The sequence below is a fragment of the Pipistrellus hanaki genome (genome assembly GCF_964339955.1).
Source record: "Pipistrellus hanaki genome assembly, contig: scaffold_95, whole genome shotgun sequence".
NCBI lineage: Eukaryota > Metazoa > Chordata > Mammalia > Chiroptera > Vespertilionidae > Pipistrellus > Pipistrellus hanaki.
Genome location: NW_028182241.1, coordinates 27501 through 51974, shown reverse-complemented (window position 1 = coordinate 51974; position 24474 = coordinate 27501). Strand labels below are relative to the sequence as shown.

Here is a 24474-nt window from a genome sequence, read left to right as displayed (position 1 = left end):
GCCAGTCTCTGACACGGGGACCGTGGTGACTGGGCTGTTCGTTCCATTTGCTCCTGAGCGGTGCCAAGTGGGTGTCAGTCATCAGACCGACCCGTGGGCCCCAGTCACACGCCTGGATTTTCCGTGTGAAGCCCGGGTCACACGCCTGGTTTTTCCATGTGAAGCCAAGGTCACACGCCTGGTTTTTCCGTGTGAAGCCCGGGTCACACGCCTGGTTTTTCCGTGTGAGGCCGTTGGTGTGACACGCTGCTGTTTCCACACGCGGCTGACCTGGGAAAACCCCAGAAGGACCTGCACAGGCTCAGGTTTTCCCACACGGAGGCAGACCATGATGCCATGTGTGACGGGCCAGGGCTTCTGTGTCCTCTGGCACAGCATCCGTGACAGCAGGAGGAGCTGTAGGTCATTGGTGACTTACCGTGTTCGACCGTGTGCTGCCTCTGCCCACACGGGGACGTTACGTTATATGTGATCAAGTGGCCCCTCCTGTCCGACCTGCCGGCGGGACTCATGGTCACGAGGGGCTGAGCAGCTGGAGAGCCCGGCTCTGCCCACACGGCCTGGTCGGTGAATCGCCGTCGGCCGGAGACGCTGCGGATGGCCGGTCAGCACCGCCGGGTGTGCAGGCTCTGGGTGTTGGTGAGCCCGAGAGCGGGGCCCGGGGAGCCGCCTGAGGGCTGTGGCTCAGCATCTGCAGTCTGTCGCTGTGAAGGCCTGTCTTTCCTTCTTTCCTTTTTAAATCTCAGCCCAGGATGTGTTCCCTGATTTTTAGAGAGAGTGGAAGGGAGAGGGAGAGACAGAGAAACATCCACGTGAGAGAGACACATCCATCAGCTGCCTCCTGCACGCGCCCCAGGCAGGGCCCAGGCCGGGGAGAAGCCTGCAACCGAGAGACATGCACTTGACTGGAATCGAACCCGGGACCCTTCGGTCCGCAGGCTGACACTCTGCCCACTGAGCCACACCGGCCAGGGCTTTTCTTTCTAATGACAGTTCCTCCAGAGGCGGCCTCCCTCCCCCTGCAGGGCGAGGCGGTCGGAGAGCCCGCGCGTCCGTCCTGTGTCCCAGGTGGTCCCCCGCGTGCTGTCAGCTGCTGTTTTCACACTTGGGATGTTTTGCCAAAACGGAACTTTCTTAGGATCCTTTAAAGCCTCTTCCCGGGCCTCTGACCTGACACGTCCCCTTCTGTTTAAGGCTTAGCCGGACTTGGCTTTGAAACAAAAGCCGCCGGCAAAGCGTCTTTGTCTCGAACCGCCAGATGCTCTCAGGAGCGTTTCCGCTCGTCCCGGGACAAGGCGGCATTGAGGGCGGCGGGCGCTCTCAGAGGGCCTGTGTGCGCCGCTCGCCGTCCCCGCACACTCCTCTCAGAGCGGGAGCCTGTTCCTGTCCCCGGGAGAGCCGGCCCTGAATGCACAGCCGATCACCCATCCGGGGACGGGCTTTTCTGATGCCTCCTTCCGGCTCTGCTGTTCTGACGGCTCTTTTTTTAAAAAAATATATCTTATTGATTGCTTACAGAGAGGAAGGAGGAGGGAGAGAGAGTTAGAAACATCGATCCGCTGCCTCCTGCACACCCCCCACTGGGGATGTGCCCGCAACCAGGGCACATGCCCTTGACGGGATTCGAACCTGGGACCCTCAGTCTGCAGGCCGACGCTCTAGCCACTGAGCCACACCAGCTGGGGCAAGAGTTGTTGTTTTTAACGAATTGTGCCAGACTGCCCCTCCCGTTGGGCCCAGAGCCGTGGAAGGGAGAAACGGGGACAATGCTTGTGGCAGGGCTGGTGGGGGCTGTTCCGTCTCCGTGTTCCAGAATTTAGCAGCTGAACTCCTTTCTGTGTGGGAATGAAGTACACACACCGAGTTAGTTAGAGAGGACGGGCGTTCCTGACTGACTGTGTGTGAAGGTTAATGGAGGCCGTCCACACTGCTTTCCCTCACGGCGAAGACGTACACCAGTGGTCGGCAAACTCATCGGTCCACAGAGCCAAATACCAACAGCACAGCGATGGGCATTTCTTTGGAGAGCCACGTTTTTTATTTTATTTTTAAAATATATTTTATTGATTTTTTACAGAGAGGAAGGGAGAGGGATAGAGAGTTAGAAACATCGATGAGAGAGAAACATTGATAAGCTGCCTCCTGCGCCCCTCCTACTGGGGATGTGGCTGCAACCAAGGTACATGCCCTTGGCCGGAATCGAACCCGGGACCTTTTAGTCCGCAGGCCGACGCTCTATCTATTGAGCCACACCGGTTTCGGTGAGAGCCAAATTTTTTAAACTTAAACTTCTTCTAACGCCACTTCTTCAACATGGGCCCAGGCCGTGGTGTTTTGTGGAAGAGCCACACTCCAGGGGCCAGAGAGGCGCGTGTGGCTCGAGAGCCGCGGTTTGCCGACCACGGCCCTAAGGCACCTCCAAGTCATCCTTCCCGATCAGGTGGGAAGACGGGAGAGGAATAAGGATGCGGTGTCTGAGCAGAGCCACGCAGTCCGACCTGCCTCGCGGAGACCGGCTGTTCGGAGGCCGGCTGTTCGAGACCGGCTGTTCTGAGAGCGGCTGTTAGAGACCGGCTGTTCTGAGAGCGGCTGTTAGAGACCGGCTGTTCTGAGAGCGGCTGTTCGGAGGCCGGCTGTTCTGAGGCCGGCTGTTCGGACACCGGCTGTTCTGAGAGCGGCTGTTCGGAGGCCGGCTGTTAGAGACCGGCTGTTCGGACACCGGCTGTTCGGACACTGGCTGTTCTGAGAGCGGCTGTTCGGAGGCCGGCTGTTCGGAGGCCGGCTGTTCTGAGAGCGGCTGTTCGGAGGCCGGCTGTTCGGACACCGGCTGTTCGGACACCGGCTGTTCGGACACCGGCTGTTCTGAGAGCGGCTGTTAGAGACCGGCTGTTCGGACACCGGCTGTTCTGAGAGCGGCTGTTCTGAGAGCGGCTGTTCGGAGACCTGCCGCCTGCCGCCCCCCTCACCGCGTCTGTTTTCCAGGCAACAGAGACTTCGCCCGGGACGACCCGCTGGAGTTCAAGTCCCATCAGTGGTTTGGCGCGTCGGTGAGGTCCAAACAGGACAAGATTTTGGTGAGTGTGTGGGTGTTCCCAGCCCCTCCCTGTGGATGTGGGGTTCCGTGTTGAGAGCTGAGCGTAGCTGTGATCAGGCAGAGGGACTGGGAGCTGAGGCAGTGGCGGCCCAGGCCACCCCTCTCTTCACTGGTCCTCACCGCCCTCGCCCGCCCTCGCCGGCCCTCACCGCCCTCACCCGCCCTCACCGGCCCTCACCGCCCTCACCGCCTCTGCCGCAGGCCTGCGCCCCGCTGTACCACTGGAGGACGGAGACCAAGCAGGAGCGCGAGCCCGTGGGCACCTGCTTCCTGCAGGACGGGGCGCGCACGGTGGAGTACGCCCCCTGCCGCTCAAGTACGTGGGGACGCGGGGGACGCGGGGGGCACCGCCTCCGAGGGCAGGGCTGGGCCTGGATGGCTAAGGGGTGGGTGTATGTGAGTGCGTGTGGGTGCATGTGTGTGTGCATGTATGAGCGCGTGTGTACACGTGCGCGTGTGTGCATGCCTGTGAGTGTGTGTGTGTGTGAGTGTGTGTATGTGTGTGTGTGTGAGTGCATGTGTGAGTGTAGGGTAACATTTACAGTCAGGCTGTCATGGTGGAGGACAGCACAGTGAAGCCAGGCCTGTCAGGCTTGTCTCTGAAGGAAAGAGTCTCCATTCTCCATGGTCAGTGGCCACGGATACACCAGGTTGGAAGTTTGTATTTTTAGTCACTTTTTGTCAAAAGAAGCTCCACTGAGTTTTTCTTCTTCTTTTTTTATTTAAATATATTTTATTGATTTTGTACAGAGAGGAAGGGAGAGGGACAGAGAGCTAGGAACACCGATGAGAGAGAGTCACCGATCAGCACCCTGGTCCTGGCCCTGCCCCACAGCCGTTCTGGCCTCAGTGGTTGAGGTGCTGGCGGCTGGCGGCCTTCGCTGCCCCCCGTGACTGCGGGCAGAGGTGCTGCCGGGCGGCTCGGACAGGCCCGGCTGCGGGGGGCTGGGCCCGGAGCCGCCTCCTGCCCCTGGCGCCGCCGTGGCGGTCTGTCCGCTCAGGGAGGAGCGGGCCCGTCCGCAGGATTGCAGCTGAGCTCCTGCAGGAGGGACGGCAGCACGGAGCCCCCAGGCGGCATCAGCTCCGGTTAGCGGTGTTCCTGCGGCCGGCGGGCTCAGAGCTGAGCGTCCACCCAGGAACCAGGAGGTCAGGGTTCGATTCCCGGTCAGGGCACAGGCCTGGATTGCAGGCGCCATCCCCTCTGGGGGCCTGCAGGAGGCAGCCAGTCTGTGGTTCTCTCTCATCATGGATGTTTCTCTCTCTCCCCCTCCCTTATTCTCTCTCTAAAAATCAATTAAAAAACCCACACCCATTAAAGAGAAACCGTGTTCCCGTAGGAACCCCTGAAAGGGCAGGGTGGTTTCTGCGGGGTGTTCTGGGAAGCCGAGGAAGTCTGACGATAAGAGGCCGTCCCCGGACGGACCTCGGAGAGAGGAACCGCGCCCCTGGCGAGGGGTGGAGAGAATCCTCCGGTGACGGCAGTCCCGTTTCACACGGGGTCACTCACACTCCCGAGGTTTAGTTCTTAAACAAAACAAAAAACCTGAATGTGGAATATGAGGTGTGTGATCTTGGGCAGTTCCCAGGATTTTCAGAAAGGGGTCAGGAGTTTTGGTGGGAGTGTTTGACAAAAGTCCTGGCCCGGGGCCCCAGTGACTTAAAATAGATCCGTTTCGGTTCCTCTGTTTGGGAGGCAAACGCAGCCACAGGGGTTACTTCCCTGTGATGACTCCGGCTGTGAGCGTTCCTCGACAGGACGGGCGAGGGCTCCACGGGGCGTGTAAGTGTGTGAGCGCCGCGGGCCTGGAGGCACGGAATGCCGGGTGCCCCTGTGACTGAGAAGTCCGTTACGGAGGGAACATTCCTCACCCAGCGAAGAGTGGCCTGTTTATCCGCCGTTTCCTGTTTATCCTCAGAATAAAACGAGGGAGAGCTGGAGGTTCACCCACGTCTGTTCTCGGTGCGATGGGACTCACGGTCAGTCCGGCTTAGACGGATAGAAACCGTCCCCTGAGGAGGGTCGCGGACGGCGTCTGCGGGGTCCTGTCGAGCACCGTCCGCGTTCACTGACCCCAGAGCTGGACGCGCTGTGAGGAGCGGCCGTGTTTGCTTCTCACAGAACGTCGGCTGGTGCCAGCTGTCCCCCAAGTCCTGGGCTGTTTCTTAAGTAGATTTTGTCGTTGTTACTGGCTAGAACGTGTATGTAAGCAGTGTGTGAGCTAGGAATGTGTGTATCTCTTCACTGTTTCGAGGACCTCCCGACTGTAGGGTCATAGCAGTCAGAAACAGGGATTTAAAAAAATATATATTTTATTGATTTTTTTACAGACAGGAAGGGAGAGTGATAGAGAGCTAGAAACATCGATGAGAGCGAAACATCGACCAGCTGCCTCCTGCACACCCCCTACTGGGGATGTGCCCGCCACCAAGGTCCATACCCTTGAACGGAATTGAACCTGGGACCCTTCAGTCAGCAGGCCGACGCTCTATCCACTGAGCCAAACCAGTTTTGGCAGAAACAGGGATTTTGAAGGGGAATTTTAACTCCGGTCACAGCTCATCATGTTTCACGAAGTCAGAATAGCTGGTCATAGCCAGTCACCAAAAAAGATGGGACGAAACGGGATAAACTACGGAAGGTAGCGTGTACGGTACGTGAGAACGGTGGCAGTGTTTTGTGAGATTGCTGTAGGTACATAGGTGTGTGCGTGTGTGTGTGTGTGTGTGTGTGTGTGTGTGAGATAAAATCCAAGCTTGCTGTGGTTTGTGGTTAAAAGTAAGGTGTCTGAAAGCCAGCATCTTCGTTGCCTGGCGAATGGCTGGGCCTTTCCTCTCTGGTCCTCGTGGCGAGAACACGCGTGTGCCGTGTCCGTGTGGTGGCGGCTCCGTGAGTGGGAGCCCGCGTGAGGGAGACGGGGCGCGGTCCCATCATCACGGTGATGTCAGGATTGTTCTCGGGGGGTGTTTGGGGCTTGTGTCCATTTCCAATCTTTTTTTTTTTTTCTTTTCTTTTTTTAGAAAATATTGACGCTGACGGACAGGGCTTCTGTCAAGGAGGGTTCAGCATCGATTTCACGAAAGTAAGTGCCCGTGTGAGACCGCACGGAGTCCAGCCCGCCTCCCTCCCTGTCGTGGGTAAAACTAAGGGTTTGTACTTTCCCTGCTCTGCCCCGGCCGCTGGTTTCACGTAATCAGCCGGTGAACATGACCCCGGCCGGAGAGTGACCCCGGCGGGTGAAGCCTGTGTGAGGGTCTTGGGAAGGACGGTGGCCGTGTCCTCACAGAGGCAGTAGGCAGTAGTGAGGAGTGACTGTTTTCCCTGTTGTAACCTGTGACGACGTTCGAACCCCGTCTGTGAGGCAGCCCCGGTCCACAGGACCTGTAGGTGTGGTGTTATGTCTGTTAATTTTCACACAGTCAGTGGATCTATGACAGCTTCTCATTTCTGGTGTGTTTTAGATAAGGCACCTTAGGAATGCCTGAGACGGAGGTGGATGTGTCTGCGATTTATGGTTCTGTTCTCTTTAATGTCCGTGTACCCATGTTCCGTTCATACATGTGCACAGATGGTGCTCTCATGTGCATGTCACTGCTCCCGTGTTGAAAGCTTCCTGCTTCTAAATACCCCGTTTTGTTTGCTTTAATCCAGGCTGACAGAGTGCTCCTTGGCGGCCCTGGGAGCTTCTACTGGCAAGGTAGGTCACGTGGTTCACATCGCCCACTAATGACCGTGCTGATTCACACCCACCGGTCTCAGCGTGCTCCTGAGATTTCAAATCATTGATATTTTAATGTGTGTGTGTATATATATATATATATATATATATATATATATATATATATGTATATATATATATATATATATATATCATTGTTGATGGCATTACAGATGTCTTCTTTTTCCCCCTTGACCGCTCTCTGCCCAGCCCTAACCCCCTCCCCCAGGTCTCCACCCTCCATTGCCTGTGTTCATGGGCCATGCATGTATGTTCTTGGGTTTCTCTCTCCTCCTCCCCCCACCCCCACATGGAGGCGTGTCCGTCTGTCCCACGCCCCCTGCCTCGGGTCCCACTCTGTTGGTCAGTTCCTTTTGTTCATTAGACTCCGCATGTGAGAACACATGATGCTTGTCTTTCTCAGACCGGCTTATTTCACTTAGAAAGAAACAGCAAAATACAACCTAAGGGTGTCCCCAAAAATGAACCTACACTTCAGCAGCGAATAACTCGGTTTTGGAAATGAGCTGCATGTCAATAAACAGTGACTGTATAGTCATTCAAAGGACACACACATTACTTACCAGTTACACAGTGTTTTTTAAAGGGTGGTAAGACAGTATTTATAGTGTCTTATTATATATGTAACATAATATAGAACTAGAGGACCAGGGCATGAAATTCATGCTCTGGTAGGGTCCCTAGACCTGGCTGGCAATCAGGGCCAATTTTGTTGGAAAATAGCCCTTGATTTTATTCCATTTATTTAACGTTGAATTTTTTTCTTTCTTTTAGGGAATTAAGACAAAGTCTCTATTCAGAAAATTTTGTTTATTAGCAGAGACCAATTCTATGTGTGTGCTAGAGGGAATAGAAATGATGGTGGCTTAACGATGAAATCAGTGTCAGTTTAAGGTTGTGAAGGAGAGGCACGGATGGCTCGTCGTTGGGAATAATCGAAGCTGTTTTCCTCCTGCATCTGCAGCTCCGTCGGGAAGTGACTGTGTCCTCTCTTTTCCAGGCCAGCTCATCTCGGACCAAGTGGCAGAAATTGTCTCTAAATACGACCCCAAGGTGTACAGCGTCAAGTACAGCAACCAGCTGGCGACGCGGACCGCCCAGGCCGTCTTCGACGACAGCTACCTGGGTAGGTGGAGCCAACAGGGGTTCGAGTCCTGGGCTCGAGGGGACGGGTCCTGTAGCTGCTGCTTTCCGAGGGGAACTCTCCTGTGAAACAGACTCAGGTTTCTGTGTTCTTTTTATAACGTGAAGGGCATGTAATTCCGAACGGTTCTGTTACATTTCCGTAACTGAGATCTAAGAGCATGATCATTTATACTCGTGGTCGGCAGACTGCGGCTCGCGAGCCACAAGCGGCTCTTTGGCCCCTGGAGTGTGGCTCTTCCACTAAACACCACGGCCTGGGCAAGTCTATGTTGAAAAAGTGGCGTTAGAAGAAGTTTAAGTTTAAACAATGTGGCTCTCCAAAGAAATGTCAATCGTTGTGCTGTTGGTATTTGGCTCTGTGGACTAGTGAGTTTGCCGGCCACTGGCTTAGACTGTGATGTCATTAGCAGGTAACGTTTTTAAGTCAGGCTACTGGGTTTCAGTCTTAACTCACTGAATCCTCACTGGAAGTCTGTTGTGTGCACTGTAATTGTTCCATTTTATATAATAAAGGCCTAATACACAAATCGATTGCCCAGCAGAAGGATGGGCAGAATGACCGGTTGTTACGATGCAGACACTAGGGGGCAGACGCTCAACGCAGGAGCTACCCCCAGTGGTGGTGGCAGGGGGTAGGGACAGCAAGCGGGTGGCGCCAGGCCAGCCAAGGGGGTGCCAGCGGGGGCCCTCCGAGTGCCCTGACAGTCATCCCACAGAGGAGGTGATGGCGGTGGCAGTGGGAGGCTGGGCCGGTGAGCAGGTACCAGGCCAGCCAAGGTAGTGCCCGTGGGGGCCTCCCAGTCACCCCACCAGTCAGTCACCCTGCAGATCGGCCCTGGTCACCTGCCTGGCCTAGGGACCCTACCTTTGCACGAATTCCATGCACTGGGCCTCCAGTTTTATATAAAATAAAGGAACTCGGGCACGGGGAGGCCCCTCGCTTGTGAGAAGCCCCTCACTCACAGCGTGCTGTCTGAGCCTCACGCCCAGGGCTCCGAGCTCGTGTTGTTTTCGGTGTTAAATGCAGGGGTGGCGTTCGCAGTCACGGGCGTCCGCTCTCCCCTCCCCTGCCCCGGGCTCACCGAACCACGTGCACACGGCAGACACGGTGCGTGGCCGGCCGAGGACATGGGTCCCGCGTCGCTGCTGCGTGTGCGTTCCCAGGCGCTCCGTGAGCTGGCGGACAGGCTGGTTTCCGGAGAAGGTTCTCCTCCTCGGACAGGCTGGTTTCCGAGAAGGTTCTCCTCCTCGGACAGGCTGGTTTCCGAGAAGGTTCTCCTCCTCGGACAGGCTGGTTTCCGAGAAGGTTCTCCTCCTCGGACAGGCTGGTTTCCGAGAAGGTTCTCCTCCTCGGACAGGCTGGTTCCGAGAAGGTTCTCCTCCTCGGACAGCCAGCCCGTGAGGCCCGTTCCCCGTGCCCGCGTGACGCCGCCCGGGAGGCCGCGGGAGGACGGGCTGACCCCGCGGCGGGCACGCTGATGCCGCCCCCCTGTCCCCCTGCAGGCTACTCCGTGGCCGGTCGGCGACTTCAACGGCGATGGCGTGGACGGTAGGGTCGGCGCGAGCTGCGTCTCACCCTTTTCCAAACACGTTTTCGATTAAATCGCTGCTCCGAATGGCGTTCTGGACGAATTAAGTTCGAGGGACCGGGTCCCGCTGTGTCCGTGGCTCCATCCTCCCCGCTCTGAGGCAGTCCCCTCGGGGAGCGGGCTGCACCTCCCTTCCTTCAGGCCCCTCGGCACCCTCCCCTCCCCCCCGCCCCCCGCACCCCACCCTTCCCTCCCTGCATCCTCCCCTCCCCCCCCCCCCTCTGAACCCCCACCCTCCCCATAATCCCTCAGCCCATCAGGGGCTACAGACCTGCCCCGATGCGGATCCATTTCTGGGTAGCAGCCACCTCTGTCCTATTTCATTTGCTGGTTTTCAATCCTGTAAATATAGTTTTTCTTCATTCTTACCTTTTTCTTAAATGTATTATTGACTTTGGAGAGGAAAGGAGACCAGGGAGAGAGAGAGAAAAGTTAATGAGGAGAGAGAATCATGGATCGGCTGCCTCCTGGGGATCGAGTCTGCAACCCGGGCCTGTGCCCTGACTGGGATTGAACCCTGACCTCCTGGTTAATAGGCCAACGCTCAACCCCTGAGCCACGCGGGCCAGGGCTTTGCTTCATTCTTCAGCCACTTTGTCTCCTGCCTTTTCCACCGGATCACATGTGCGTGTCGGAGGGCACTCATGAGTCTGTTTGTTCACGTTTGATTCTGTGGTTGGAGCACACTGGTCCCCGGTTATGGGTTCCGATTCTTTAGAAAATCTCTTCCTTACCATCTGTTACATAACGGAACCACAGCTCTGACACGCCCCTTCCTCCTCTGGTGTCCAGTGTTGTCTTAAAAACGAGTAATCGGACTTTTTCTTTCCAGACTTTGTTTCCGGAGTTCCGAGAGCGGCGAGGACTTTGGGAATGGTAGGAAAGTTAAAGATGTTTTTTTTTTTTTCCAAAAAGATCTGGGCTCTCTTAACCTTTCCCACATCTCATCTCCTTCTGTTCCCCGGAAGGTGTATATCTACGACGGGAAGAACATGTCCTCCCTGTACAACTTCACCGGTGAGCAGGTACGCCTTTACACGTGTTTTCCATTTAACATCTGACTGTCGGCGTCTCTGAAGGTCTCACAGCTCTTCTGGGCAAATCCTAATGGTGTGATATTCAATATGTAATAAGTACTGGTCAGTAATCACACTACAGATGTAAAATGGGCTTTAATTACTTCATATTGCTTTCACCAAAGTAATTTTTTGAACAAATTCTTTGTAATTGCATGTTAAGCTAGTTGGTTTTAAAAAAGGAAATGCAGAATCAAGCCACTCACACACAAACCAGAAACGTCCTTTCTCATGCTGACAACTTACCCTCCCTCTGAGGCAGGTCTGTGCCCTTTACGTGACCCTGTGGTCCACTCCTCAGTGGTAACGGCAGGAAGAGCCGCTAGCACTCGGGAGGGATGGAGGGGAAAGCTGTCCGATTTCGGATCCCGGCTCAGGCCCACGTCCCGCTCAGCTGGGATGGCTGGGTCTCCCGGAGGGTTGATCGTGAGGGACTGGGCCCCTGGTCCCCGAGCCTCTTCCCATGGGGACAGCCAGGGCTGCTGCTCAGCAGGGAGTGAGTGACCTGCCCTTGGGGTGCAGGGGGTCCTTCTGTGCTGGGGTGGCTTCCTCACCTCAGGCAGCTTCTCCTGTGTGCAGACATGATCCTGCTGTGTGCAGGCATGATCCTCTTCCTATGCACAGACATGACCTTCTTGTGTAATAGACATGACCCTCCTACGTACAGGCATAACCCTCCTGCGTGCAGGCATGGTCCTGCTGTGTATAGACATGACCTTCCTGTGTGTATGTATGATCCTCCTATGTGTAGGCATGATCCTCCAGTGTGCAGCCATGATACTTCTGTGTGCAGTCATGACCCTCTTGTACAGGCAAGATCCTGTCGGTGGTCTTGATCTGGCATCTAGAAGGGTTCAGAATCTGGAGAAGGGCTGTGCATAAATAAGAGTCCAGAGAGGAAACATAATTTTGAAAGGCGTATTGGGGAGAGTCAGAGAAGATTTAGTTAAAGGAACCAAGTTCTCCTTGTCTCAGGACCCCTTGCTTTTTATTAACACAATTTGTCCTAAGGCAAGGTGGAGATACACACATCAAAGGCCAGGGTTAGGTACAGAGTCCATTGTCAGATTGGAGAATTGCCCTCAGCTGCTCAAGTGTTTGGCCAACAGGAGGCAATACCATGTAGCTGAAGTGCCCTCAGCTGTTTGGCAGCAAACAATCAATTTATGCATCCTTTTCAGGCCTGGGGGAAATGAGCTTAGCCACTCTGAGATGCTGAAATTTGCTTCTGGCATGATCCTCCTGTGTGCGGTCATGATCTTCCTGTGTGCAGACATGACCCTCCTGTGTGTGGCCATGACTCTCCTGTGTGCAGGCATAATCCTCCTGTGTGCAGTCATGATCCTCCTGTGTGCAGGCATGACCCTCCTGTGTGCAGGCATGATCCTCCAGTGTGCGGCCATGACCCTCCTTGTGCAGGCATGATCCTCCCGTGTGCAGACATGACCCTCCTGTGTGTGGCCATGACTCTCTGTGTGCAGGCATAATCCTCCTGTGTGCAGTCATGATCCTGTGTGCAGGCATGGCCCTCCTGTGTGCAGGCATGACCCTCCTTGTGCAGGCATGATCCTCCCATGTGCAGACATGACCCCTCCTGTGTGCAGGCACCTTTCTCCTTGGCTCTTTGTGGGAACCTCAGCTTCGCATTAGGACCGTTAGGCAGCCCGGGGCTCCCGGTGTGCAGCGTTGTTATTATTTTAAATATTTTTATGGGTTTCAGAGAGGAAGGGATGGGGAGAGAGAAACATCCATGATGAGAGAGAATCATGGATCAGCTGCCTCCTGCACGCCCCACACTGGGGATGGTGCCCACACCCCAGGCCTGTGCCCTGACCTGGAACCGTGACCTCCTGGTTCCTGGGTCAACGCTCAACCCCCTGAGCCAGCCGGCCGGGCCATCTGAGGCACAGTCGTTGAAATGGTGCACACGGGACACGCTCTGCTCAGAGTCCAGGACAGACATGCTCGGAGCCTGAGGGAGCGTGTGGGTGGGTGAACCAGAGGAGGCGCGGAGAGGACGCGCTGTGTGCGGGGGAAACCCCTCCGGCCGTGTAACCTGTCCAGTAACCTGTCCTCTCGTTCCTCACAGATGGCGGCCTATTTCGGATTTGCCGTCGCTGCCACGGACATCAACGGGGACGAGTGAGTGAGAACTGTGTTTGCAGACACGGCTCGGCCGCACTTACGCCCGCTTTCCTGAGACTAAGGCTCCTTCTGCCCCTGGGCCCTGTGCTCCCGTCTTGTGTTCGGGGAGCCGGTCTGAGCAGCCATGTCAGGAACACAGGCTCCTCTGAGTTTTATCTGTTAACATCCTGTTGTTCAAAGTATTCCCGACGCCCCCGCCCCCCACCTCTCCCCGTCTCCCGTCTGACCTCTCCCAGCCCCCCTGTCCCCCCAGGCCCCCCCCCATTGTCCGGTCCATGGGCTATGCGTGTACACATGTGAGTTCACCTCCCCCCTCCCTGCCAACCCTCATCATTCCTTTTAATAGCTTTAATCAAATGTAGCCATGGTCGGCAAACCGCGGCTCTCGAGCCACATGCGGCTCTCTGGCCCCTAGAGTGTGGCTTTTCCACAAAACACCACGGCCTGGGCGAATCTATATTGAAGAAGTAGCGTCAGAAGAAGTTTAAGATTAAGAAACGTGGCTCTCCAAAGAAATGTCAGTCGTTGTCCTGTTGGTATTTGGCTCTGGAGACTGATAAGTTTGCTGACCGCTGACAGGAAGGGGAGAGGAATGTTTTGTAGATTGCTCCGAGTTTTCTTTTCTTAAAGAGAGGGAGGGGCCCTGAGGAGTGGAATGGTGGTTTTGGCTGGGAGATGGGGGCGGAGGGAGTGACAGGATGGGGGTCTGTTCTCAGCCTGGCGGACGTGCTGGTGGGCGCCCCGCTGTTCATGGACCGCGGCGCGGACGGGAAGCTGCAGGAGGTGGGGCAGGTGCTGGTGGCACTGCAGCGGCCGGCGGGCGGCTTCCGCACGGCCCGGCTCCACGGCTCCGAGGTCTTCGCGCGCTTCGGCAGTGCCATCGCGCCCCTGGGCGACCTGGACCAGGACGGCTTCAACGGTGAGGGCCCAGCCCGCGGGGGGCGGGGTGCGGGGGGCTCGGGTCCGGGCCCCTGGGCGACCTGGACCAGGACGGCTTCAACGGTGAGGGCCCAGCCCGCGGGGGGCGGGGTGCAGGGGGGCTCGGGTCCGGGCCCCTGGGCGACCTGGACCAGGACGGCTTCAACGGTGAGGGGCCTGCGGGGGCGGGGGTGCAGGGGGGCTCGGGTCCGGGCCCCTGGGCGACCTGGACCAGGACGGCTTCAACGGTGAGGGCCCAGCCCGTGGGGGGCGGGGTGCGGGGGGCTCGGGTGCGGGCCCCTGGGCGACCTGGACCAGGACGGCTTCAACGGTGAGGGGCCCGGCCGCGGGGGGCGGGGTGCAGGGATCTCAGGTCCAGGCCCCTGGGCGACCTGGACCAGGACGGCTTCAACGGTGAGGGCCCAGCCCGTGGGGGGCGGGGTGCGGGGGGCTCGGGTGCGGGCCCCTGGGCGACCTGGACCAGGACGGCTTCAACGGTGAGGGGCCCGGCCGCGGGGGGCGGGGTGCAGGGATCTCAGGTCCAGGCCCCTGGGCGACCTGGACCAGGACGGCTTCAACGGTGAGGGCCCAGCCCGCGGGGGGCGGGGTGCGGGGGGCTCGGGTGCGGGCCCGTGGGAGACCTGCCCCCCGAGCAGCTCCTTCCGGGGAGGACGCGAGTGACGGTGTCAGATTCCCAGGTTGAACGTGACGTGCTTTTCCCTTAAACACCAGAGCAGACGTTTCAGATGTTAGATTACTAAACGGGACGGTTCTAACATCGGGAGCTCATTCAGATGCGGATCCCCAGGCGCTGCTTCCTCTTCCTGCCTGAGGGAGCACAGGGCCCATTCCCGGCGGCCCTGAGCCGGCTGTCCGCCTCCGGCTCGCAGCGCCCCCTGTGCCCGCCGTGGGGACAAGAAAACATGCTCCCAGGCCCCGGCCCAGGCTGTCACCCGCACTCAGAGCTGGGATCGGCTGTGGACACTCCTAACGCTGTCCCTTGGTTGTGACCGAGGGAGGCTGTAAAAGGAAGGAGCTCCCTGTGTTAGATCCGCCCCGATTAATAGTCTAATCAGTCGCTGTAGGCGTTTTTTAAAAACTCAAGGTGGCTTTTATTATATAGGATGAAATGTAGGTTACACTCGACCAAGATTTAAAAAATAATAATAGCACTACGAAAGCCCTTTCTGAGAGCCACAGGCTGCAGGCTGAGCTGCCAGTGTGTGTACCTACAGCAGGGATCAGCCCCTGACCATTCAGAGGACGTTGTAAACGAAGGGAAAAGTTCATCCCCTCTCCCAGGGCCCAGGCCGCGGTGGGGGCCGTGCCCAGGCGGCACCGCAGGGCAGGGGAGGGACCGTCTGTAAAATGACTTAGGAAGGTCATAGTGACCGCTTGGTGGTTTAGCCTTAGTTTTTTTTTTTAGAATTCCAGACGTTTATTGGTTTATGTGATTTCAGTGTAAGCTGAGCAAGACCAGGATGAATTTCTGACTTTTAAGTTTCCAAGCCAGATTCACTTTTGCTTAAGGGGAAAAAAAACCCCAAACCTCACCCCTCCGTTAGCTGGGATGCTGGCCCTCCTCTCTCCACTGAGGACGAGGAGCGGGAGGTCCCGAAGGCTAACGGGCTTGTCCAAGGTCAGACCAGAGCGTCTGCCTCTGCGTCCCTGTCACCTCCGCCCAGGGCTGCTCCAGTCCTCGAACCCGGGGCTGCGTTAGGGAGTGAGCCACACTAAGACCGCCTCTCTCTTCCCGCCTCTTCTCTCCTCCCTCCTCTCCCCCTCCCCTCCCGCCCTCCCCCCTCCTCTCCCTCCCCCCTCCTCTCCCTCCTCCCCCTCTCCCTCCTCCCTCCTCTCCCTCCCTCCTCCTCTCCCTCCCTCCTCCTCTCCCTCCTCCCTCCTCTCCTCCCCTCCCCTCCTATCCCTCCCTCCTCCTCTCCCTCTTCCTCTCTCTCCTCCCCCTCCCGGCCTCCCCCCTCCTCTCCCCTCCTCTCCCTCCTCCCCCCTCCTCTCCGCAGACGTGGCCATCGCCGCCCCGTACGGGGGTGAGGACCGGAAGGGCGTCGTGTACATCTTCAACGGCAGGGCCACCGGCCTGAACGCGGCGCCGTCCCAGGCGCTGGAGGGCCGCTGGGCCGCCCAGAGCATGCCGCCCAGCTTCGGCTACGCCATGAAGGGCCAGACGGACATCGACCGCAACGGGTACCCAGGTGCGTGCGCCCGGAGGCAGAGCAGCCAGCCGGGCACCGGGCCGCGGGGACGCCGAGTCCGTCCGGTCCAGGGAGATCTGTGCCGGCCGGGCACACAGCCCGCGTGGACTCCGTGTTCCTGTTCATCTGGTCCGGGATCTCCCATGCCGGCCGGGCACACGGTCCACGTGGACTCCGTGTCCGTGTTCATCTGGTCCAGGATCTCCCGTGCCGGCCGGGCACACGGGCCCATGTGGACTCCGTGTTCGTGTTCGTCCGGTCCGGGATCTCCTGTGCCGGCCGGGCACACAGCCCGCGTGGACTCCATGTTCGTGTTCATCTGGTCCGGGATCTCCCGTGCCGGCCGGGCCCACGGGCCCACGTGGACTCTGTGTTCGTCCGGTCCGGGATCTCCCGTGCCGGCCGGGCACACAGCCCACGTGGACTCCGTGTTCGTGTTCATCTGGTCCGGGATCTCCCGTGCCGGCCGGGCACACGGGTGGGCGGCCCTCTCCTTGCCCCGGGCTGGAAGGAAAGGCTGCTCTGTTTCTGGGCGTTTCTAGCCAAACCGCAGACTCCGAGCTTCCTGCACTGAGCCTGTGAGGGAAAGTCCGAGAAGTGATACACCAGCCGAACGCTCCTTCTGAGGTTTTAGCATTAGCCATCCTTCTTTGTTTCAAGAAATATAAACGTAATTTATGGGTGTCAGAGAGGAAGGGAGAGAGAGATGGAAACATCCATGATGAGAGAGAATCATGGATCGGTTGCCTCCTGCACGCCATACACTGGGCATCAAGCCTACAACCTGGGCGTGTGCCCTGACTGGGAATCGAACCCGGGACCCTTCAGTCCACAGGCCGACGCTCTATCCACTGAGCCAAGCCGGCCAGGGCCTTTTTTGGTGTTCAGTGATCTAACATTTCTGTGGACGTGACCACTCATTGTGATTGTAACAAACACGTTATTTCGTGTAATTGTCTGAAGAAGGCGCGCTTTCTCAGCCCATCACCTCTCTCTGGAGAAGAGAGGCTCAGAAAGGAGCTGGTCCAACCCGCCCACTGGTTGGAGCCAGCGGAGACAGGGACATCTTTCTCCGGGCTCCTGTGACTTCCGAGTCATTGCGACAGACCTTAAAGGTCATCCTGAGCCTCCTCAGGAAGGCGGGTCGGAGACGGTGTTTGAATCCTGACTGTGTGTACCGACAGTTGTATGGAATGGCATGTGAGTTTTAAAAAACCATCATTATCATTAACACTTTTTTCTGCTCTTTCTAAGACTTGATTGTGGGAGCGTTTGGAGTGGACAGAGCCGTGTTGTACAGGTGAGCACGCTCCCGCGGCCGCTTCTGTTCCGCATTACCGGGACGTTTACGGTGAAGTCCTGTGTTCTAACTTCAGCTTAATTCTCTTGAGGCGACGGCAGTTGGTTCTTTCTAGTTAAGATTTACCACAGGCGGGTGGTCCTTAACGAAGGAGAGTGCCCAGTAGAGGGAGCTGCAGGTGTTCTCAATTTCAGAAAGCCTGCAGGCTTTCCCTCTCCGTTCTTGAAATCGTGTCTGGAGAGTCTCCCACCTTTTAAACATCCCCCCAGGTTATAGGAACTGACGTTTTCCGCGGAGAGGCGGGAAACTAATGTGTTTGTGTCACGTTCTGACCACAAAGGCCGCGTGGAACGGCGTCGGGACCGCCGTGGCTCAGGGCAGCGTGAGCCCACGCCCGTGTTTCCCAGCCTCCTGCCGTCCCCCCTGCTCTCCCGCCCGGGGAGAGGGAGGTGCCACCGTCCAGGGCGTGTGCCCGGGCTGGGAACCGGCCGAGGCTGATGGGCTGGAGCTGGGGGAACGGGACTGTGGCTCTCAGGGAGAGAGAGAGAAACATCCGGGATGAGAGAGGATCATGGACCGGCTGCCTCCTGCACGTCCCACACTGGACATGGAGCCCACAACCCAGGCCTGTGCCCTGATCCGGCATCGAACCCTGACCTCCTGGTTCATAGGGTGATGCTCAACCCCTGAGCCGCGCCGGCTGGGCCCTGTTTGTTTTTAAAATGGCCGTTAATGAAGTAATACATGCAAGTGATAGACATTCAAATAATTTAAAAAGGGCATAGATTAAAAAAAAAAAAGTCTTCTCAGACTCGTTATTAGTTTACTAGAGGCCCAGTGCGCAGATCCATGCACTGGTGGGTCCCTCAGCCTGGCCTGCACCCTCTCACAATCCGGGACCCCTCGGGGGATGTCCGACTGCTGGTTTCGGCCCAATCCCCACAGACGGGGCTGAGGGACTCCCCAGTGCCCTAATCCATGCGCCAGGCCTCTAATATACGTATAAGATCTTTGGTTAATCTCTTCCCACCTTCCCCCTCCCCCTCTTCCTCTCAGATTCATTATTCTGTTCCATGTTTCCATGCCTGTGCATGGACCGTCTGCCCCTTGGTGGTCACTGTGTGTCATAGCTACCTGACGAGCAGTCCAACAGTTGGACATTTAGCATATTATCCTTATATATATATAGATTAGTGTATAGAATCAGAAACACACGAGGCATTAAAATAATGTGTGTGTGCGCCCATCCTTTGTACGTTGTGGATTTTTCCCGTGTCGCACTGACGTTACATGTGGCATGGATCTTAGATCCTCTGAAACAGCACGGATGGCGCACGGCCCTCGTTTCCCCGCCGTGTGCGTGTGCGTGTGCGTGCGTGTGCGTGCGTGTGTGTGCGCGTGCGTGTGTGTGTGTGTGTGTGTGCACGTGCGTGCGTGTGTGTGAGGTCCGTAGCGCACGGCTGGCTTCCCTGTGTGTGTGTGTGTGAGTGTGTGTGTGTGTGTGTGTGTGTGTGTGAGAGAGAGAGTGTGTGTGTGTGTGTGTGTGTGTGTGCGTGTGTGAGGTCCGTAGCGCATGGCTGGCTTCCCTGTCCTGCTTTCACGGGCAGAGTTCGCAGAGTGTGGCCGATCGTCCCACGTCGCCTGGGGCCGAGGAGTTTGCCGGTTACGGGCCTCACCTGCCGGGATCCGGCAGCCCTGGGCGCGGGGACAGTGGGCATTGGTTCTGAGGCTGTGTTCTTGTCTTTCCTCTGCCCCGGGAGTGGGTGTGAGCCGACATGCTCAGTCTGCCCAGCGCTGTAAACACTCCCCTTTTTCTCCCCCTCTCCCTCCCCAGAGCCAGGCCGGTCATCACCGTCCACGCCAGCCTGGAGGTCTACCCGAGCATCCTGAACCAAGACAACAAGACGTGCCCGCTGCCGGGGACGGACCTCAAAGTGTCCTGGTGAGAGCGTTCTCTGGGCTGCGGTGGTTACGGTCCTTGTTCTGACTGTGGTTCGGTCATTGTAAATAATATAAAACAACCGACAGCCGAAACCGGTTTGGCTCAATGGATAGAGCGTCGGCTTGGGGACTGAAGGGACCAGGGTTCGATTCCAGTTAAGGGCATGTACCTTGGTTGCGGGCATATCCCCAGTAGGGGGTGTGCAAGAGGCAGCTGATCGATGACTCTCTCTCATCGATGTTTCTATCTCTATCTCTCTCCCTTCCTCTCTGTACAAAATCAATAAAATATATTTTTTTAAAAAAAACAAAAACAAAACAGCTGACAGTGAAGGTAGGGGTGACACAGTGCTGATGCAGATTTCATCTGTCTCACCACGTCGTCAATTGGGTTATAGAAATATCGTTCCAGAAAGATCTGTAGAAAGCTGTAGAATATGTTAAAAACGAGGGTAAAGTTTATGTGTGTGTGTGTGTGTATATATATTATATATATATATATATATATATATATATATATATATATATTTTTTATTTTTTTTTTATTTTTATTTTTATTTTTTTTTTTATTTTAGAGCAGCGGTTCTCAACCTTTTTAATGCTGTGACACTTTAATAAGTTCCTCATGTGGTGGTGACCCCCCAACCATACAATTATTTTTGTTGCTACTTCATAACTGATTTTGCTACTGTTATGAATCATAATGTAAACATCTGTGTTTTCCGAAGGTCTTAGGCGACCGACCCTGCTAGCGGTTCTCAACCTGTGGGTTACGACATTAGAAAGGTTGAGAACCGCCGTTTTAGAGAAAGGGAGAGGGAGAGATACAAACATCAGTGATGAGAGAGAATCATGGATCGGCTGCCCCCTGCACGCCCCACACTGGGGATGGAGCCTGCAACCCAGGCCTGTGCCCTGACCAGGAATCAAACCGTGACCTCCTGGTTCATAGGTCAACGCTCAACCCCTGAGCCACACCGGCCTGGCCAAAAACTACTGTAGTTTTTAGCTGACGCATGCTCAGTGAATACATTAAAAAAGAAGGAAAAGCTAATAAGATCTCAGAATTCATTTATATTTAATTCTAAGAAAGACCCGTGAACATTTTAATTTTTAACAGATATGATCTTTTTCAGATTTAATATCTGAGTGGCTGTATGAAAAAATATTATTTTGCTCTAATATACCAGTCTCTCACTTGTTCCTTTAGTAGTTTTTAAAGAAAAAAAAAATAATTAAAAAATTTAACGTTTGAATTCTTCTATAGTTTGGGGTTTCTCAAGTCTCCATATTTTTATGCTATTCTTTTTTTTTTTCTTTCTGTTTTTCCTTTCTCCTCTGAAAGCTTCATAGAGAGGCTTGGCCAGGTATTTTATGCTATTCTTACCGTGCATGACTTTGCTATGTTTTCATTCTACCTGTATTTGTAATTTTCTTAAGGTTTCTCTCTTTAAGCTGACGTGTGTTGCTTTACAACATGTTAAGATAAAATGGAGAAACCCGTGTCTTTCTCCTGCACGTCAGGACAAGTGTGACTCAGTGAGGAGGGACCTGACCCACGTGCTGCCGGTCACCGGAGCGCCCCACTTTGGGGCCCGGCTCCTGGCTCTGGCCGAGCGCGGAGAGGAGGGAGCGGGACTGACGGGACGGTTCTTCCCGAGAGCGGGTCGGGCTCGCTGGCCAGTGGGGGCCCGTCGGGGCTGCGGGCGGACGTGGCGTTGGTCGGGAGGCCTCCCCTCTGCGGACTCGGAGGGAGGGCGGGAGCCGATTCCTCTCCCCGCGAGGGCCGATGGCGGGCAGCGGCTGCGGATGGAGGCCGAGTGCGGTGCTGCCTCTGTCCCGTGTTCAGTACGTTAGACGGACAGACGGACAGACGGACGGACGGACAGACCCTCTGCGGGGACGGGTGTGAGGCGGCTGAGGTTGGCGTGTTCTGCGCTGCCTGCCCGGGTGACGGGCCGTGTCCTCTCTTCCCGCAGCTTCAACGTCAGGTTCTGCCTGCGGGCGGACGGCAAAGGCACGCTCCCCCCGAAGCTGAGTGAGTGTCCGGGGTCCCACAGGGGGCCGGGGGTCCCACAGGGGGGGCCGGGGGTCACACTGGGGGGCTGGGGGTCACACTGAGGGGCTGGGGGTCACACTGAAGGGCTGGGGGTCCCACTGGGGGGCTGGGGGTCACACAGGGGGCTGGGGGTCCTACAGGGGAGCTGGGGGTCACACTGGGGGCTGGGGGTCACACTGAAGGGCTGGGGGTCCCACTGGGGGGCTGGGGGTCCTACAGGGGAGCTGGGGGTCACACAGGGGGCTGGGGGTCACACTGGGGGGCTGGGGGTCCCACTGGGGGGCTGGGGGTCCCACTGAAGGGCTGGGGGTCACACTGAAGGGCTGGGGGTCCCACTGGGGGGCCGGGGGTCCCACAGGGGGGGCCGGGGGTCACACAGGGGGCTGGGGGTCACACTGAAGGGCTGGGGGTCCCACTGGGGGGCCGGGGGTCCCACTGGGGGGCTGGGGGTCACATTGGGGGCTGGGGGTCACACAGGGGGCTGGGGGTCACACTGGGGGGCTGGGGGTCACACTGGGGGGCTGGGGGTCCCACAGGGGACTGGGGGTCCCTCTGGGGGGCTGGGGGTCACACTGGGGGGCTGGGGGTCCCACAGGGGGCTGGGGGTCCCACAGGGGGGGCCGGGGGTCACACAGGGGGGCTGGGGGTCACATTGGGGGGCTGGGGGTCACACAGGGGGGCTGGGGTCACACTGAGGGGGAGGGGCTGGGGGTCACACTGAGGGGCTGGGGGTCACATTGGGGGGCTGGGGGTCACACTGGGGGGCTGGGGGTCACATTGGGGGCTGGGGGTCACACAGGGGACTGGGGGTTACACAGGGGGGGCTGGGGGTCACATTGGGGGGCTGGGGGTCACACAGGGGGCTGGGGGTCACATTGGGGGCTGGTGGTCACACTGGGGGGCTGGGGGTCACACTGGGGGGCTGGGGGTCACACTGGGGGGCTGGTGGTCACAGGGGGCTGGTGCGTGTTGTGTTTCTGGTTTGTGTGCTGGTGCGTGTTGCGGTGCGTGGTGTTCACCGGGAACAAGGGCGGCAGGCCCTGTGGGGGTGAGAGGAGGCTCCCACAGAGGAGACGGTGTCGGGGCTGCGGGAAGGGCGAGCCTGGCGTGTGAGGGGCAGCACCAGGCGGGGGGGTGTCCTTGGGGCCGGGGGAGTGGTGTCCGCAGAGCCAGGGGGGTGGGTGTCTGAGGGGACAGGGGAGGGGGCGGGGCCCATTGGTTACACCCTCTGTCTGTGCAGACTTCCAGGTGGAGCTTCTCTTGGACAAGCTCAAGCAGAAGGGCGCCATCCGCCGAGCGCTGTTCCTCCACAGCAGGTCCCCGGGCCACCCCAAGAACATGACCGTGTCCCGGGGCGGCCGCATGCAGTGCGAGGAGCTGGTGGCGTACCTGCGGGTGAGGCTCCCCAGTCTGCACTCCTCCCTCCGGGTCTGCGCTCCTCCCTCCGGTCTGTGCTCCTCCCTCCGGTCTGTGCTCCTCCATCTGGGTCTGCGCTCCTCCGTCCGGTCTGTGCTCCTCCGTCCGGTCTGTGCTCCTCCCTCCGGTCTGTGCTCCTCCCTCCGGGTCTGTGCTCCTCCCTCCGGGTCTGTGCTCCTCCCTCCGGTCTGTGCTCCTCCCTCCGGTCTGTGCTCCTCCCTCCGGGTCTGTGCTCCTCCCTCCGGTCTGTGCTCCTCCCTCCGGTCTGTGCTCCTCCCTCCGGTCTGTGCTCCTCCCTCCGGTCTGTGCTCCTCCCTCCGGGTCTGTGCTCCTCCCTCCGGGTCTGCGCTCCTCCCTCCGGTCTGTGCTCCTCCCTCCGGTCTGTGCTCCTCCCTCCGGTCTGTGCTCCTCCCTCCGGGTCTGTGCTCCTCCCTCCGGTCTGCGCTCCTCCCTCCGGTCTGTGCTCCTCCCTCCGGTCTGTGCTCCTCCATCTGGGTCTGCGCTCCTCCGTCCGGTCTGTGCTCCTCCCTCCGGTCTGTGCTCCTCCCTCCGGGTCTGTGCTCCTCCCTCCGGGTCTGTGCTCCTCCCTCCGGTCTGCGCTCCTCCCTCCGGGTCTGTGCTCCTCCCTCCGGTCTGCGCTCCTCCCTCCAGGTCTGCGCTCCTCCCTCCGGTCTGTGCTCCTCCCTCCGGTCTGCTCTCCTCCCTCCGGGTCTGTGCTCCTCCCTCCGGTCTGTGCTCCTCCCTCCGGGTCTGCGCTCCTCCCTCCGGGTCTGGCTCCTCCCTCTGCTGTCCGTCCTCCTCCCTCCGGTCTGTGCTCCTCCCTCCGGTCTGTGCTTCTCCCTCCGGTCTGCTCTCCTCCCTCCGGGTCTGCGCTCCTCCGTCCGGTCTGTGCTCCTCCCTCCGGTCTGTGCTCCTCCCTCCGGTCTGCGCTCCTCCCTCCGGGTCTGTGCTCCTCCCTCCGGTCTGCGCTCCTCCCTCCGGTCTGTGCTCCTCCATCTGGGTCTGCGCTCCTCCGTCCGGTCTGTGCTCCTCCCTCCGGTCTGTGCTCCTCCCTCCGGTCTGCGCTCCTCCGTCCGGTCTGTGCTCCTCCCTCCGGTCTGTGCTCCTCCCTCCGGTCTGCGCTCCTCCCTCCGGTCTGTGCTCCTCCCTCCGGTCTGTGCTCCTCCGTCCGGTCTGTGCTCCTCCCTCCGGTCTGTGCTCCTCCCTCCGGGTCTGTGCTCCTCCCTCCGGTCTGTGCTCCTCCCTCCGGTCTGTGCTCCTCCCTCCGGTCTGTGCTTCTCCCTCCGGTCTGCTCTCCTCCCTCCGGTCTGTGCTCCTCCCTCCGGTCTGTGCTCCTCCCTCCGGTCTGTGCTCCTCCCTCCGGTCCGTCCTCCTCCCTCCGGTCCGTCCTCCTCCCTCCGGTCTGTGCTCCTCCCTCCGGTCTGTGCTCCTCCCTCCGGGTCTGTGCTCCTCCCTCCGGTCTGTGCTCCTCCCTCCGGGTCTGTGCTCCTCCCTCCGGTCTGTGCTCCTCCCTCCGGTCCGTCCTCCTCCCTCTGGTCCGTCCTCCTCCCTCCGGTCTGTCCTCCTCCCTCTGGTCCGTCCTCCTCCCTCCGGGTCTGTGCTCCTCCCTCCGGTCTGCTCTCCTCCCTCCGGTCTGTGCTCCTCCCTCCGGTCTGCGCTCCTCCGTCCGGTCTGTGCTCCTCCCTCCGGTCTGTGCTCCTCCCTCCGGTCTGCGCTCCTCCCTCCGGTCTGTGCTCCTCCCTCCGGTCTGTGCTCCTCCGTCCGGTCTGTGCTCCTCCCTCCGGTCTGTGCTCCTCCCTCCGGGTCTGTGCTCCTCCCTCCGGTCTGTGCTCCTCCCTCCGGT

The 24474-nt window shown here is 58.3% G+C and overlaps 1 protein-coding gene across 1 annotated transcript in view; it reads left to right on the top strand.

Moving 5' to 3' along the window:
• The window catches only part of LOC311616192 (integrin alpha-V-like), a 47410-nt gene that overhangs the window by 7483 nt on the left and 15453 nt on the right, over positions 1-24474 (top strand). Inside the window, 16 exon segments of the mRNA XM_084907465.1 lie at positions 2983-3074; positions 3296-3410; positions 6113-6174; positions 6744-6789; positions 7832-7957; positions 9481-9494; positions 9496-9526; positions 10399-10442; positions 10535-10591; positions 12732-12784; positions 13504-13706; positions 15724-15915; positions 17170-17215; positions 19050-19157; positions 21136-21194; positions 22456-22610. Coding sequence (XP_084763591.1) covers positions 2983-3074; positions 3296-3410; positions 6113-6174; positions 6744-6789; positions 7832-7957; positions 9481-9494; positions 9496-9526; positions 10399-10442; positions 10535-10591; positions 12732-12784; positions 13504-13706; positions 15724-15915; positions 17170-17215; positions 19050-19157; positions 21136-21194; positions 22456-22610 — 1403 coding nt within the window.